At 37.0% G+C, this 17916-nt stretch overlaps 2 protein-coding genes across 7 annotated transcripts in view; one reads left to right on the top strand and one right to left on the bottom strand.

Annotated features, from left to right (window-relative positions):
* LOC150087601 (ras GTPase-activating protein nGAP-like) overlaps positions 1-7630 on the top strand; it is a 604257-nt gene extending 596627 nt beyond the window's left edge. For all 3 annotated transcript variants that reach the window (XM_090369159.1, XM_090369157.1, XM_090369158.1), the window contains one exon: positions 7196-7630. In XM_090369159.1, coding sequence (XP_090225285.1) covers positions 7196-7436 — 241 coding nt within the window. In that variant the 3' untranslated portion in view covers positions 7437-7630. The remainder of the gene's footprint in view (positions 1-7195) is intronic.
* LOC150087600 (uncharacterized) overlaps positions 1-17916 on the bottom strand; it is a 268271-nt gene that overhangs the window by 16582 nt on the left and 233773 nt on the right. For 2 of the 4 annotated variants that reach the window (XM_090369160.1, XM_090369163.1), the window contains one exon: positions 10082-10196. The exons of 1 other annotated variant lie outside the window; for it this stretch is intronic. In XM_090369160.1, coding sequence (XP_090225286.1) covers positions 10155-10196 — 42 coding nt within the window. In that variant the 3' untranslated portion in view covers positions 10082-10154. Of the gene's footprint in view, positions 1-6836; positions 6941-10081; positions 10197-17916 lie in introns of those variants that run through there. One more of the 4 variants, XM_090369162.1, reaches the window with a different exon arrangement.

Genomic DNA, 17916 nt, shown 5'->3' with positions numbered 1-17916 from the left:
GATGTTTTGAGCAATACCTAAAATTCATCAAATTTATTTACCAAACTCCTAGCATTGGTGTACACGCAGGTATACATGCACCTGTTTCTATTCTTAGCTACCCTAACACAACCCATGTGTTTACTTGTAACGCAATGACTACCAGCAGTCTCTGAAATATCCTGCATCTTGTTTTTCAGACTTCTGCTCATTTGAATAGAAGCAGTGCAAGAATCACTTCCACCTCTGCCAGTGGCTACTGTTAATCTATTAGTCCTTGTATCCCCCCAACTAGCAGTTTTCCGACCCACCTAACACTGCCTCGACAGCATCAGCAAAAATTCTTGCACCCTTTCTATTTAAGTGTATCCCATCCCTGTAGAAGCAATCTCTCCTGTTAACAAGTACAGTCCAGGCTGAAAAAAATTCTACCCCTTGAGCCTTGCACAATCCCTCCAGGGCCAAATTTGTCGATGTTAAACTTCAATTGCCATTTCTCAGCCCATCTGCCTAATTTTATGTTCTTATCTAGAAAGCTGAGGTTTGTAGATGTCAAGCACAGGAGCAAAAGAATCTTTTTGTAAGATATAAGACACGTCTGGCTTTTAGAACATTCAAAATTAACTAATTTACTTTGCCCCACTGGAGAATTATATGGAAATCAGCATTTAAGAAATTGCTAGTGGGTATTGAGAAGTTCAAGCTGTTTATGCAGGGAAAGGTTTCTCAAACTGAAAGATGGAATGCAATGTGCTATCATTAGCAAAACTATGGATAGGATTACCAGCCAGTGGAAAAAGGTCATTAATATACAAGCGATGCAATGTGCTATAAAACTACAGATGGAATTTCCAGTTAATGCAAGAGGAAACGAGTGGGAGAAACAACTGAACCTTGGGGAACACCAGCATTAGTGAAGAAGTAGAAGATAGAGAGCCATCTACCATCACCTGAAGTGATGAAAAAGAACTGGAGAAAGAAAAAGAACTGGATAACCAATTACAAAAAAACAGTTGGCAAACCATAAGATGGGATCTTATTTAGGAGACTGTTGTGCCAAACGTGATTAAAAGCTTTTGAAATGTCAAGAACAACTGCTTGAATTTCACCAAACCATAAATGGGTAATATAAGCCAAAATATGAACAGCGGATCAGTATTGTTGGAGTTCATGCTGGCAATCATTGATCAGATGGAACTAGATACTTTAGGATTTGCTGGTTAATAGATTTCTCCATTACTTTGGAAAGAGTAGAGGTAAGTGGAATGGGACAATAATTTGATGCGAAGGATTTTTCACCATTTTTGGAAACTGGCTGGATATGAGCAAATTTCCAAGCAGAAGGAACAACACCAATGGAATAAGAAAGTGTAAAAAGGCAACACATAAGTTCAGGAGCACAGGTTTTGAGAACTGGAGAACCACCATGGTGCTTTCTTGGCACAAAGATTATTCAAAATTCTTCTGACATCCTTTTGACGGAAGACCACAGGAGGCATTGAATGAGGTGTACTCAAAATCTAGTTTGGACTGATTAATAACTGCTTTACAATTGCTGCTAGCTTTGGTGTGGGCAGAAAATAAACTTGGAGATTTGGCTGCAAGCCAATTGTGTGATATGCAACATTCTTATTTTGAATAGCCTAAGTATGTTTACTGGAAAAACAAAGGCTGAGATTTAAAAAATAAATAAATAAAAGGATGAGATTTTAAGGAGTATGAAATAAGAGATTTCTCTCTACAAGAATAATTTTGCCGACATGATATGAACAAACATAGATATCAGAAAATTAAAACAGTAATCCATCTAAGGAAAGGAAACCTCGCAGGTTATCCCATTTTGGATTCTTCTAATGCAACAGAAACGGAGGTTGAGAATGGCCACAGGAGAAAGGCTCCATTGGAGAAGAGACGGTCACAATTTGTTCACTGATGTGGCTAGAGAACCACTCACTTGGAACAATTTTTTGTGAGAAAAAGATGAAGGGTGCTAGCTGTGTGCTTACGATTGTTTGGTATTCTGGTAGGTAAATGAACAATCTTGGAAGGTCATTAGTAATGGCAAAACCCTCACCCTTTGGATCAGCTGGGTTCTTGTGACTACAAAACGTAAGCCATCTGGAGTTGTGAACATTAAAATCACCAAGGGAAATTATCTCACTATTAGGACTGTTGGACTGGAGAAAGTCAAGTTGCAAAGAGAGGAAGTCAAAGAGCCCAAAGTGATTAGTGGAGTTGGGAGAATGATAGATGCAACACATGAATCTGACAGAGAATATCATTGCAGGCATATGTACAAGTCCCACATTTGAAGCAAAAGGAATCATACAGCAAATAATTAGGACAACTGAGATGAGCAGTGGTTGAATTGAACAATAATTGGAATTTTGTCAGAGAAAGTTAAGTACGGCTTGGCAGACTGTAAGTGGAAATGGACATCACTGAGATTGGAACTGAGACCATGTATATAAGAGAGAGAGAGAGAGAGAGAGAGTGTTACCAATAGGTTTGGTCCAGTGAACTATCTAGAAGCGGCCTGCAAACACCATTTTAGAGCTTTACCCTCGAAATGTAGGGAAGATGATTGGATCTTGGAAATGTTTTTGAAATGGTATTCATTACATAAGCTGCAGTAATATATCATATACAGTTTTAAATTTGATTTCACATACATATTGGTTTTGTGTGTTATAAATACAGCATGTATCACTTAATCCGTTATTCAGTTTGTATGACATCATAATTTTTTTGGTTATTATGAACAAATCTTTGATTATACCCCTTTTAAACATGTTCTGAGCTATGGCCAGAATAGAAATTGCATTTTCATGATGCTGTGTTCTTGAAAATGCTGCACTTCTATTTTTGAATTTTTATCCAGAGTTTTACTTTTACATAAATTACTGTTTGCTGGCAGTGCAAAACCATTCAGTGTTTCATAACTCTGATCACAAGCCAAAGCGACTTCCTTAATGTCTGGAACTTTCTTCAGTAGCAAATTCCATCCAACAGCACAAGAGCCACTCTAAAGTCTAAACTCTCCAAAAAAAAAAAAACAGATGTGCTTTTTCAACAACTCCATTAAGCCAGGCCCCTGCATTGATTTCACCCTGATGTATGGAATCTTGACAAGTTGTACAGAAAAAGAATTTTAGATTCTCTCGCATTTATTTTCAACTTTTGCAGACTTATCTCCAGTTTTATTTTATTCCTTTTACAAAACAGGTAAATATTAAAGCTACATTTACCTATTTTATACATTATTATTATCACTTAATTTATGTAAACCCGTCATCTAGCTTGGCTATACTAGGGTATTGCCCTTACTTTATATAATGGCAATAAATAATTTTTTATACAGGGTGTCTCAAAAATATTGGTACAAACGTTTAGGGGAGGTAGGCAACATCTAAACGAATGTGAATCGCATAGGAACTCATAACCGGAAACGTCACCATAAGGCGGTAGATGGCACGGTAGTCGCCGCACAAAGAGAATGCATCGATATACAAACTGTGAGCTGGCAGACATGCAACTAGTGTATGGATTAGCAGAGGGCAATGGACGAGCCGCTCAACGAATTTAATTTATAGAGAATGCTTCCCAGACAGACAGACATGTACCGGCCACCGTTTGTTTGCGCATATGCATCAAAATTTGTGCGAATATGGGTCATTTAGAGGTAACAGGAGTAGTGTGGGCTGACCACGTTCGACGCAAACTCCCGCCATGGAAGAAAGTGTGTTGAATGCTGTCCAGAATAATCCTGCTACCAGCACACGTGCCGTTGCCTTTGCCTTAGGAATGTCTCGTTGCAGTGTACAGCATGTCTGGCACAATGATTCCCCACAGCCCTTTCATCTCCAAAGGGTTCAGTTACTGCTCCCCCAAGATCATCCTGCAAGTGTGGCTTTTGCACAGTAGTTTCTCCAAGAAAGTGTTCAAGACTTGAATTTTCCAGCCTATGTTTTGTTCACGGATGAGGCGTATTTCACTCAGGAAGGCTTATTGAATAAAATCAGCACAATGCTCATGTGTGGGCTCACGACAACCTACATGGTGTGTGCCCCCCATGCAGCACAACATCGCTTCGCAATAAATGTTTGGGCAGGTATGGTCGGTGACTGCTTAGTCAGCCCATACCTGTTAGCATCCCGTATGAACTCTGCTAAACATCGGATCTTTCTTGAACGAGTTCTACCAGGGTTACTTGATGATGTTCCAGCAAATGTGAGATGCAACATTTGGTTTCAACATGACGGGATGCCTGCCCATTATGGAAGGTCTGTTCATGACCATTTGAACAGGCGTTTTGGGCGTCGATGGATTGGCCGTGGTTGACTCGTTGCCTGGCACCCCACGCTCACCTGATTTATCGAGCCTTGGTTTCTTTCTGTGGGGGGCCCCTCAAATCTATCATATATGAATCGCCTGTGGAGATGGAAATGGATCTCCTGGCGAGACTCGTCTGTGCTGCTGCTACTGTCAAAGAAACTCCAGGTGTGTTCGACCGTGTCCACCAATCCATGCTGCGTCGGTGTCACACATGCATCGCGTCTCATGGTGGAACCTTCGAGCATCTGTTGTAACATCATGAAATGCATCCATCTCGTACTCCATTTATAATATTATATCAAATAAATGTTTGCCACTAATTACTGTCTTCTGTCATTTCTGCTTCTTGTGCCTCTGCTACTACTTTCCCATGACATTTCCGGTTATGGGTTCCTATACGATTCACATTCCTTTAGATGTTACCTACCTTCCCTAAACGTTTGTACCAATATTTTTGAGACACTCTGTATATATAATTTGAAATCTGTGTAAATTTATTCTAACATGTATTTTGTTATCTGTTTCCCAACAAGTAATCGTATGAGGTGTAGCAGTAAAGTTCCCAGACTGGTACTGTTGCATTCAAGTTGAACAAGTTTGAAAATAAATGGTGGTATGTTGTTCAAACTTCCTCCAACAGATGGTGGTACAGAGTACATGGTACATTGTCCAGTGAGCTGACAGGTTGCAAGAACCATTTTTTTTAGCAGCATTAACATTCGTTGTTACTATTTTGGAATTCTGCAACACACAAGTATCAAATTTTGCTTTAAACTGTGAAAATCTGTAATAGAAATGATGACAACTGTTTATGATAAAGAAACACACACTGGTGTGGTTTAGGGATCGCCAGTATGGCCGGCATTAAGTGTGGACGCACGTTTTCTGCGCTCCTGAATTTTGTTCATGAATTTGTGGTTACAGTGCCTACTAGTTTTTGAAAAGTGTACTCTTTAGTAGAACTACTACAGTGGATCTCAGGGTGAGAAACTTTTGCTTATTTACTGGTCACCATGCGGCTGACAGGAGGGCTATAGAGAGGCAATTATACTGTGGTTGCTATGCAAATACCCTGCACCTGACTTGGGAGGCTTGTGTGACAACAACCCCTCTGGCTCAGGGATTAGTGAATTAACAACTACCCCTCAGCCGTGACTTTGACTGCGCTATTTCACTAATGTCCATCTGAAGAGTTATTTGGCATCCCCCCACCTGCCAGTGGGGGAGAGCCCAAAACTTCGCCCGTTGATTATAGGGCAACAAATATACCCACAGACTTGTGGTTTGAATCCTTCAGCAGCTCTTGGAGCATCCAATAAAGTAATACAACTAGGAACTGCTAATTCGGACAACCCCGTTAATCCGGAAACTTTACAAAATGGAAAATGAAATTGTGGAAATAACCCCAAATGACTCACAAAGCCAATCTGAGGAAGGCATGAATGAACAAACTCCAATTGAAAGAGTTGATGACCCTGAAGAACAAAGACGGGAGACCACAAAATGGAAGAATAGAAGAAGAATGGGCTTAAAATTGGACCGGGAAATGCGCAGCACTAGTAAAGCCAAGGAACTGTCAGAGCAGCACAAAGGTGTCGAAGACCAAATGCAGGGGGATAAAACCCCCCACTGGATCCTACCCTTCCCCAGGAGACAGTCCTGGAGCAGGCCTTAATCTTACGAACAGAGTTAGAGACCATTATGAAAGACAATAGCAGTAGAATATGTCACAAATAATTTTAACTCAGTGACTCTATGTCACAAATAATTAAATCAGAGAGATCATCATCATGTTGCAGATTTGATACAGGACTGCAGGGTAGCTAGATCACTACCATGTACAGTTCAAGTTAGTTTTTGTTGTTTAGCATTTTGATTAGTTTTCAGAATAACAAGGAAATTGTATTTTTGAAATATCAATTATTTATATAAATTTATTAAATTCAGTGAAGTTTAGTAATCTGTGTGATAAAGAATAAAATTTACCTCCCACATTAGAAATAAATATTCTAAAAGAGTATATGCATTACTTTAAGCCAAGCTGTCATAAGAACAAAATTTCTTATCCTGTGCTCAAGTTTTATACTGTTTAACATTTTTCAATGCCTTAAAATAAATTACAACAGAACAGTATAACAACAAAAGTTACAAAAACAACTTGCTGTACAGTTGTCACTGGTTTTAAAACAGAATAAAAAACTATTCACATTTGTATTTTATTAAGTTATATTGCTAAAGCAAATTGTGTAAATTAAATCTGTTAAAAAATATTTTAAGTCCAGCACATGTGGATGCATTAATTTACAGTTTCTCAGTTATAAATATTAAATGCATCTTTCCATAAAAACACAATTTCCTGTCCCATTTTCAAGTTTAAGTTTAACACAAAAAATAAATTACCATATAATGGCAGAAGTCATATACACAACTTTCTGTACAGTATTTCAAAATAGTTATTGCACTTAGAAGAAATTAGACAATTTGCATTTGGATTTTTCTTGTTTGATATTGCTGAACAAAACAAATTAAGTGTTTTATTATTAAGACATTTTAACATGTATATGTACAGCACATGCGGATGCATTAGTGTCCACTTTCTTGATTGATGCAGATAACCGATGCCTTACTATAAAATAAAAAAAAGGTGAGTCAGGGTAGTAACATACAGTACAAGACCATACAAATGTATAATAGATACAAGGAAGGGACACTATTAAAAAAACAAATCTAAGTTCATAATTGCTTTCAACATTATTTTAAAACTAGCAGCCACAGGAATGGAAATAGTGAATAGGGCCAAGGATATTATATATGAAAACTGTTTATTTAGAATATATTTATACTTTAAAATAATGTAGTTAATATATATATTTTTTTTCAGATTAATTAGTGTAGAAGAAGAACTGTGGAAAGAACAACAAGAAATGCAAGATATGATTGTCTCAAAACAGAAGGTCATCGAAGCACAAGAAAAAAAAATCCAGTCTTTGGATGCAGCAAATAACCACCTTATTATGATGCTATCGGATATTCGAGAGCGATACCAGATGCAACATCGAAATGGCTTCGTGAAATCTCATTCTGCACATCGAACATCTGTAACCAAAAGTAAATCGTGTTGAATTCAACTTGTACTGATGACTCTTACACCTAACAGCATGTCTAAACTTTGTCTTGCTTCTTTAGATATCACTAAAACAAGGGGACTGATGTTTTAAGTAATGAACTAGCTTTGCTCTGCGATAGCAGTGGGTTTTCTATGTATAAAGTACTCAAATAGGATCTCTATTATAAATAGCAATAAATTCTTGCCTTTCTTAAGCCGTTATGGAGATTTTCATTAATCATAGAAGAAAAGGATGTGAACAGTTTTCTCTATGAAGATAGGCTACCAGGATGTTGGTGCACACCAGTGATAAGTGCATTTCATTCCTATGAAATAGTCTTCACCTATCTTTGTTCGAGAATAATGAATTTTTTTTTTTAAAGAAAATAGAAAAAATGTAAAAATTATTTCTCCAATTGTACAGTCTTTAATAAGTAAAAATATACACAGGATATTGATTAATTTCATCTTATGCACAAATTTCAAGTGGCCTTATTTCATTCCATTATTCTAAAGAATCACAAATGTTTACAGATGTTATATTTAAAATTTTCTTTGCAACAGAATTTTATTTATATTTTGATTGTTATTGTGTTAGAAAATATGAGGCATTTCAAAAGTATGTGCAAAAAATTCTGGGACATATCTGAGTCTAAAATAAGGGGAAAAAATGTTTCCTTTCAGAATTATTAAGCATTCAATTAATTTATAATGACCATTTAAAATTGTCCTAAACTCAGGATGGTGTGAATGTATGTGCAAAAACTGCATTAAATAAAACACAGATATTACTTTTCTCAAAAGAATGAAATTTCAAAATAAAGGGAAGGTTTGCTTATGTTCTCCCTCCCCAAGACCACAATTCATTGAGATAGAATTGTAAGAGCCAATACATTTCACTCTAATTAGTTAAGAAAAGGAGCAATTACCTCTATGATGACCTGATATTCTCTGTTGCTGAATTAACTAGGTAAATAATTTACCTAGTTTGAGATAAATTTTGAAATAATTTTGAGATAAATTTCTCAAACTTGAAGATAAAATCAATGATCCAATGCACCATGGAACTGGAGGCCCTCAGACCCCTAAAAACTTTTGTCCAAAGGCTTAAATTACAATTTACCTCCCCACAATTTCCTTAAGAAACAACTCGTTATAGATGTCGAATTTGGATTTTGAAACGTTCTGCAGAAATAACAAAATCATTCAACAGATTAACCAGATAGCGAATAACCCTAAAAGCCCGCACCTGCCCAAATTAAACAGAAAGGAGCGGGCTTTTAGGGTTATTCACTATCTTGTTAATCTGTTGAATGCTTTTGTTATTTCTGCAGAACATTTCAAAATCCAAATTCGACATCTATAACGAGTTGTTTCTTAAGGAAATTGTGGGGAGGTAAATTATAATTTAAGCCTTTGGACAAAAGTTTTTAGGGGTCCGAGGGGCTCCAGTTCCGTGGTGCATTGGATCATTGATTTTATCTTATTAAACCTTTCTGTACATATTGTAATTCAAGTTCCGCATACTTTATATCTGAGTGATACCATGTCTCTGACATCCCTATAATGTCTGTATTTGATGACTTGACAAGCACTTCAAATTCATTTAAATGCTGATGTGAATAATTGCAGTTCAGTATCAGGGAAAAATCATGTCTGCTAATTCCAATTAGTGCTGCAAAGTTGTCCCTACAGAAGTGGATGCAAGAATAATTTTAATCATATAAAAGACCATCAAGGAAAAATGCAACAGTTTAAAATGCCTTCTGTTTTGAGATTAAGTTGGCATTGGGCAAGTTTTGGTTATTAAATACGTAAGATATGGAAGTTTTTTACCATTCAGTGATATGCTCTACCAGGAAAATTCTGTAAGCAAGATGGAATACACTAATGATCAGTGTTTTTTTCTGTGAAAGATTTTTTTATCCAATGCAATATGAACTTAAAAGTGAGGTTTGGTTGCAGAAAACATCCACAAAGATCAACAAGTTATAGTAAAATTAGTTTGGTCAATCTATTTTGCAATAGACTAAATCAGTTGTTGTGAAATTGGTATTAGCAATATGGAGCAAGGAAGCTGCAGACCTTAGCTGCAACAGCCAAATTTTTTTTCCATTAACTGAACATATGTCTTGTTTAAAAATAAAAAGTAAAGTAAACTACAGCCATTATCAACCCACTGCAGGATGGAAGCCTCCTCAACCATTCATGGTGAGCGAAATGGACCATATCTGCCACGCTGGTCAAGTGCGGGTTGGCAGATCAACCGTATTTATCAGTCAGAAGCTTGAACCCCAGTCTACTCGAGCATGTGCTACTGCACTCCCACTCGGCTATGGAGGCAGCCCCTTGTTTAATAAATATCAAATAATTTCCAAAAAAGCCTCCATCTGTTCTGCAAAAAAATTGATCCAACAGTCTTGATTTCCTATTCATATAGGCCTCAATGAAAATAGACTGAATTATCTATTTTTTTTATTCTTGTGGAATTTACTTAAAATGTTTTTATCATTATGTTCTTGAAATGGTATTAAATACATTTCACTTCTAAATATATAAATAAATTGATACAATAATTATGATAGAATATGTTTAGAATCTTAACAGAGCAGAACAGATCCAAAAGAAAGGAGTTTAAATAAAATCATAAATTGTAATTACATCAATGAAGTGGATAGAATAAATTTAAAAAACTCTTGGTAAGCATTTCATTCCATTTAAAAGACAGTCCAGCTCAGCTGAAGATGGCGTGTGCTTCATCATTTTTGCAAAAAATCTGAAGGGGAAAAAAAAATATATATATATATATATATATTTAATTTAATATTTCATCATTTAGAAATCTGATAAAGCAAACTGAATATTAAAAATGCACTGTTAATAGAAATTTATTATAACTTCTATTATTACTAGTAGTAGTGGAAAATGATGCACGAAAGCAAGTCTATACACCATCAGCAAAAAAAAAATGGGGGAGGGGGATTTTGCATCCAGCTAGTCTCCAGACACTGCAATTTGCAGAACTGAAACCTTTCCCGGTAAGATTGTTATTGAGTTTTTAGGAGCATTAGCAACTAAGGCCATATTGTTCCGGGATATGCAGTGGTCATTCCCTGACCTTTCCGCATCCTCCGTATTTGGTGGTGACGGGCTCGAACCCCGGTCTAATCAAGAAGCGTGTGCTACACACTGCTGTTCCTTCCCACCTGGCTACGGAGGCGCCTTTCCCGGTAAGAGCACCCATCTGCTCCCCTCACCAATCTTGTTATTTTTCTCTGCATACATTCCAACAACAGATCTATGTCCTCCCTAAAATGAGGCCTTCCAGACCTGTATGTAGCACTCAAGATGTGGCTTACCTATTGCCTTGTACAATGGGTAATCATCTCAATTTCCCACCTGGAAAAATTCCTATATACCATGAGCTGTCTTGGCACTACACCGAGAACTTCATATCTGACTGGACAATTACCCCCACATCTTTTTCATTCTCCACTATCCTGATTATGGTACCACATGGCTGGTACATTGATCTGGGATTATTTCTACCCATATGAAGTATGGGTAGAAATAATCCCAAATTAATCTGCAACTTCTCAACCTATCTGCCTATATCTTGTTGATTACATACCGTGATTACTATGTGATTATCTACCCTTCCAATTTTCATATTACTTGAAAACTTAGCATTACACCAGATATACCTTCATCAATATCATTAAAAAGTACAGAAAACAAAACGATAATGGGCCAATCACTGAACCCTGTGTGTCTCCACTAATAGTATTAGTTCAAGAAGAGCAGTGCCCACTGATAACCACTCTCTTTCTTCTCCCACTGAACCATCTCTTTATCCATAGCAGTAGCGTGTCATTAATCTCACAATGTTCCAATTTGTATGGCAGTCTTTTATGCACAAGAGTTTAAAAAACTTTTCTGATGTCTAAATATATAATGTAAAAATTATTTTTTTCATCCAGTTCCTTTGTCAATGCAATACAGTATCCAATCAAATTGGTCACACAAGATCTTCCCTTAAACACATGCTCTGACTAAATTATAACTGCATTCCTGTCTAGGAGATCCTGCATTACTTTTTTAACCAGTGATTGTTTTGAAACATATTTAGCTAACAGGTTTATAATTTTGTCTCCCTTTGATCCCCCGTTGTTATTGGAGGATATTTGCACATCTACAGTACACATGGACCTCAGCTGTATCCAGGGATGCTCTCATAATTATGGTTAAAGATTTGTGTACCTCTCTGATACCTCCTGCAACAAAACAGATCAATTTCTCCTCCACTTTCTCTCAGTTATCACAAAATCATTCACCTTCCTCTCCAGAATTTGACTAAATTCTAGCATTCCCAACCCTAAAAAATAAATTCCATATGTGTAATGTAAAATACCCATTCAGTTTTTCAGCAACCTGAGAAGGATTATCAACACTTAAAACATTGCTGTCAAGTGGACCAAAGTGATTCAACCCCTGTCTTTGCCACTTTTCTTCATATTCTTTTCCAGCGACTTTTCATAATCTGCCTTAACTTGTCTAACCTCCTTTGTGGATTTTAATGCAGACTAGTTTATATCTGTTGTAGGCATTTGTTTCACCTAATAATTTATATGCATCCCATGCATTATTCTTCACTTCCACAAGTTTCTCTCATCGGTTCATCTGACATCTATTTAGGATGAACAGTATAAAAATCCTAGTATCTTCTACAATAAATGCATCCCTGAATGCATCCCATTTACAATATGTTGTTGGTAACTTCATCAGTTGTTACCTCTACATGGAATTTAAAAACTGTCTGAGATTGCTGTGGTCACCTTTACAAAAGCTAAAGCCCCTTCTCTTGCCTTTGACAGGAGTTACATCTTTAATAAATATCACATCAAAACATTGGGATCACTGTTCCTAGTGGGTCTTTTTTTATCAGCAGACTCTTAATGCGTATTAACCATCCTTGCATTAACATGCTGTTGTAGGAAACATCTAGTATATCCAGAAAAGTCTTGCTACTGTGTGAGTGACCAACCCACAAGGTTCAGTCAATATCTGGAAAGTTAAAAGTCCCTTATTATAAGACATTATGATTTACTGGCCCACTATGTCTGTAGGTTTTTCATTATACTCATCATGGTCATTAGGCTAATAACACATTCTTACCCTCCCTTTTGTTTTCCCAGTGATAATGACATCTTACTAAAAGAAGGCTTAATCCTGCAAATTGCAGCGTCTGGAAACTAGGCACCCAGGTGATGATCTGATTGAGATGTATAAGGACTTGAATGGTTTGAGCAAGCTCAATGCTGATAAGATTCTTCCTCTTGCCAAGATTGGTAGCCTGAGGCAATATAAATTCCCTCATAAATTAGCCTCAGGGGATATAAATATAAATACCAAACTGACTCAACATTGCATAAGCCACCCATGTTCACTGGATGCATAACCTTAGAATTTATGTGCTTCTTAATTGAGAGCATAATTCCCCCCTTTCTCCTGTCCTTTCTGTACACACTGTAATCCCCATATTCAAATTCTGAATCCCTGAATAGATGTGCAGATCTGAGTAATATAATGGCTCTAATACCTGCAGAATTTCTGCATATGGTGAATTAATCAACACTTAAAATTCATAAAATTTATTTACTGCTCTTCTAACACTAATGTACATACAAGAATACCTACAAAAGATTTTATTGTTAGTAGCCCTAACACAGCTCAAGTATTTTCTTGTATTATCTTGTATTCAAGTATTTATCACAAGTATTTTCTTGTTCCACAAGGTTTCCCAACAACTAAATTGTTGGGAATAAAAGCAATGCAGAAATCACTTTCACCTCTGCCTGTGGCTATTAGTCTCTCTATCTCACCAAGCTGCCTGTTTTATGACCCAGATAACACTGCCTCTGATAGCATCAGCAAATCTTCTTGCATCACTAATACTTAAATAGAAGTGGCAAATGATGCAAGAAAACAAACTTATATAGCATCAGCCAATTAAAAAAAAAAAAAAAACACACACACACTTCACCCATCCATACTCTCCAAGAATTTGTCTACTTCTTTATTGAATTTATTCAAACCATCCACTTCCACAACAGATGGAAGTCTGTTCCAACAATCAATCACCCTCTGGCTAAAGCAAATTTCGGCACATTTATTCTATAGCTATCCCTCTTCAACTTCAATTTATGCCCCCCCCCCCCTCGTGAAATAATGGCATTCTTACTCTCAGAAAGAGTAAGAGTGCCATTAATATTTAAGTTTTTGGCATTCTTCATTTTGGGTTAATACATACATTATTGTGTGTATTTGCAGCAAGAGGAAGAATGTTGTCAATATTTAGCTTATCTAATCTATTCAAGGCCTTAATCACCTCAATTAGATCCCACAGGGGAGATCTAATTGTCTATAAATGCTGAAATTTGCAAAACTGAAGCCTTTCTGGTAAAACCTTTTTGTCCCTTTCACCAATCTGGTTGCCATTTGCTGCACTCCTTCCAGCAGATCTACATCTTTCCTAAAGTGCAGCCTCCAGAACTCAAGAACAGTACTCAAGTTGCAGCCTAATCATGGCCTTGTATAATAGGATAATCACTTCCTTATTCCTGCTAGCAACCTTTTCTGTTTGGCATTGACAAAAGCCCCCTACAAACATGTCTTCTAGCCCGTGACCACCAAATACGGAGGATGCGGAGAGGTCAGGGAATGACCACCGCATATCCTCGGAGCAATATGGCCTTAGTTGCTAATGCTCCTAAAAACCAAATAACAAACAAAACAAAACAAAACAAACATGTCTACACTACTCAGAGAATTTCATATCTGATTTCACAATTACCCCCAGATCTTTTTATTTTTCACTACACTGAGAGCAATACCACAAATTGATAAGTTACTCTGGGATTACTGCTTCCCATATGCAGTACCTTACATTTGTCAGTGTTAACCTTTAACTGCCATTTCTCAGCCAGTCGATCTAATTTTCCTGCAGTAGATCAGCCTGATTACTGTTGTTAAGAATCCTGCCAACCTTTGTATCATCTGCGACAGTAAGCCTGATATACCTTCATTAATATCAAAAACAACAATGGGCCAAGCACTGAAACCTGGAGAACACTGCTAATAACGTTTGTCCACATTTCCATTCCATTTATTTACACACAATTTTATGTACATTCTCATGATATATACAGGTAGTTCTCGATTTTACGAGTTAATTCGTTCCTAGTGCACGCTCGTAAAGCGGGAATTTATTTCCCATAGACATAAGGTTAAAAATATGGGACACGTTCTCAACAATGAAATTAGTTTTAGCTAATTAGTTTATGTTTAAACAATGACTGATTTATCGAAAGAAATGAAAATGTAGCCTGTAAAATCAAGCAAATTATAATAATAGAGAAATTATTTACGACTTAAAAATGTTAAAGAATGTTTATTCTTCATCATCATCGACTAAATGCACATTCATTGATCACTCATTATTGGCTTGGCACTCGTTGGTTTGTTGCACAAGGAGTCGTCGTCTTCAGAAATGTTTCAAGAGGCGTTTGTTTCCAAGATAATCTTCTCTTTTAATTATAAATTTCACGATTGTATTTTTAGAGGCACACGAAAATTGCAACTAACATGATTCGCGTGGAGTAACAAGTTTAAAGCTTAAAAAAAAAAAAAGAGTGAAGAGAAGATTCTGAAAATTTATTTATGTTCTTTATACGATTGAAGATTTCGGTAAAGGGGAAACACATTTCACCTAATAACGTGGCGCCTCCGTAGCCAGGTGGGCGGGAGCAGCAGTGCGTTGCACACACTTCTTGATCAGACTGGGGGTTTCAGCCCGTGACCACCAAATACGGAGGATGCGGAAAGGTCAGGAAATGACCACCGCATATCCCCGGAGCAATATGGCCTTAGTTGCTAATGCTCCTAAACACCAAATAAAACAACAACCTAATAACATAAAAAACCACACAATTCCAGCTATTGGTATTTTCGCAAATGCAAGATCATCGAGTTTACTACCTGTTTATAATTGCTTGCAGTAACAGAAAAGCATAATAAACCGGAAAGTGCAAATTGTTTTTATTGTTTTATGGTCGTGACCTTCAGAAATGTGCTTTAGAAAAATATCACAAAGGCATTTAAAATTGATTCTTATAACGGAACATATAACAATGAAAGTCTAGTGCATTTTAAGGATTTTAATTGGTAACTAATACAATTTACAAACCATGCTCATGACCTTAAAAATGACATTTTAGAGAGAGAAATAGCTTAGTTATACAGTGAAAATTTCAACTTCCGAGTTCTTGAAACGAATTACCAAAAAACAACGTGTTATTGGGTTAACATTACGATATTTTAACGATACAATGCTGTCTCTGGAACTGATTAATATCATAAAGTGGGGTACACTGTATTGTATAGCTATGCACGTGGTTTGGAATGCAGCATTTATGAATGTTTAACATTCATTTTTTGCAATTAATGTTCATATTTTCAATTTTGTTGATTGGGAATAAAAACTCGTAAAGCGAGAACTGCCTATATACAATTTATGTACAAGATTATATACAGTTTTTTTATACACATTATAATATATATATATATCCATTTTATATAATAGTAATCAAGGTTGTGTGTGTGTGTGTGTGTGTGTGTGTGTGTGTGTGTGTGTGTGTGTGTGTGTGTGTGTGTGTGTGTGTGTGTGTGTGTGTGTGTGTTCTTGTATTGGGCTAGCTCAGGTGTTAGCCCATCTCCACCTTTGTACTCTGCTATGGTGCAGAAACTCTACATAATGGGCCTGAAAAAGTGTAAGTGTATGTGTGTGTGTAAATATTAATGTGTGTTGTTTTGTTTGTATCAGGCCACTTTGCCACCAGAATGCAGCCAACACATGGGCAGCTGCTACCTGATGCTCATCCCTAGCACTAGGCCTGGGTCAACTGTCATCCTGTACCGGTGTAATTACCACCGAAAATCTCACACCCACCAAAAGTAGTGCAATACTGGTGGGTGCTACGTATGTCCACAGAGAGAGAGAGAAGTGCCAATTGGCAACCACTTTCTGTCTTTAGCATTAGCATAGGCATATCATGCAAGAAAGCAAGCTTATACAGCAACGACCAAAAAAAAAAAAACTGCCCATTTCCATTCGCTCCAAAAATTTGTCCAGTTCTTCCATGAATTTATTTAAGCTTTCAACTGCCACAATGACAAATGGAAGTTTCTTATAGCAATCAACTGCCCGGTGGCTAAAGACAAATTTCTGTACATATATTCTACAACAGCCTGTCCTCAATTTGAATTTATACTCTGTCAGGTTTATAATCTGAGCAAGAGGAATAATACCATCAAATGAGTCTGCTGGAACCATTCAAGGCCTTATACACCTCAATCAGATCACGTCACAGGTGCCTAGTCTCGAGAAGCTGCAGTTTGCAGAACTTTAAGAGGTTTTCTTGGTAAGAGGACCCCTTCGTTCACCTCACCAATCTTGTTGCCATTCTCTGTACTTGTCCTAGAAACTCTACATACTTTCTAAATCAGGCCTCTAGACCTGTACTCAAGACGAGGCCTGAACATTGCTTTAAACAAAGGGATAATCACGTCCTTTTCCCTACTAGCAAAATTTCTATATATCGTTAACAAGACCCCATGACCTGCTCTGCAGCCTGCCTGCACTGCTCAGAAAACTTCATATCTGACTGCACAATTAACCCCAGATCTTTTTCATTCTCTACCATCTTGAGTGTAGTATCACACAGCTGGTATGTTTCTCTGGGGTTACTGCTACACATATGCAGTGCTTTGCAATTGTAAATGTTAAACTTCAATTGCCACTTCTCAGCCCATCCACCCAACTTTTCTAGATCCTGTTGCAGTAGCATATTGTCATTATTATCATTAATAACCCTGCCAACCTTTGTATCATCTGGCTGGAAGATGGACATTAAACCTGATATACCTTTATCAATATCATTGATAATATACAAAACAACAATGGGCCCAACACCAAACCCTGGGGAACTCCACTAATAATATTTGTCTATGAAGAGCAGTGTTCACTGATTACCACTCTGTCTTCTTCCACTCATCCATCATTTTATCCATTGTAGCAATGTGCCCTAAATGCCATACTGCTCCAATTTGAACAGTAGTCTTCCATGTGCAACAGTATCAAAAGCTTTCTTGAAATCCAAGTATATGATATCAAAATTATTTTTTGCAGCCAGTTCCTTTGTGGCTACATCACAGTATCCAAAATCTGTCAGACCAGACAAGACTTTCCCTTAACAAACCAATGCTGTGTCTGATTATTATTGCAGTCTTGTCTAAATGATCCTGCAATGCTTCTTTAACCAATCTTCTTCCACTTATCCATCCTTTTATTCATACCACATCCTTTTTTATTTTTTATGAAAACCCCAACCGCGAGAGGTATAAGAACCTATAGTACTTAGTACCGTGCTTGGGTTGGA

This window comes from Mastigoproctus giganteus, chromosome 3, assembly GCF_048544385.1.
Source record: "Mastigoproctus giganteus isolate SK-2022 chromosome 3, ASM4854438v1, whole genome shotgun sequence".
NCBI lineage: Eukaryota > Metazoa > Arthropoda > Arachnida > Uropygi > Thelyphonidae > Mastigoproctus > Mastigoproctus giganteus.
Note: the sequence above shows the minus strand (reverse complement) of the source record. Positions and strands in the feature narration are given on the sequence as shown.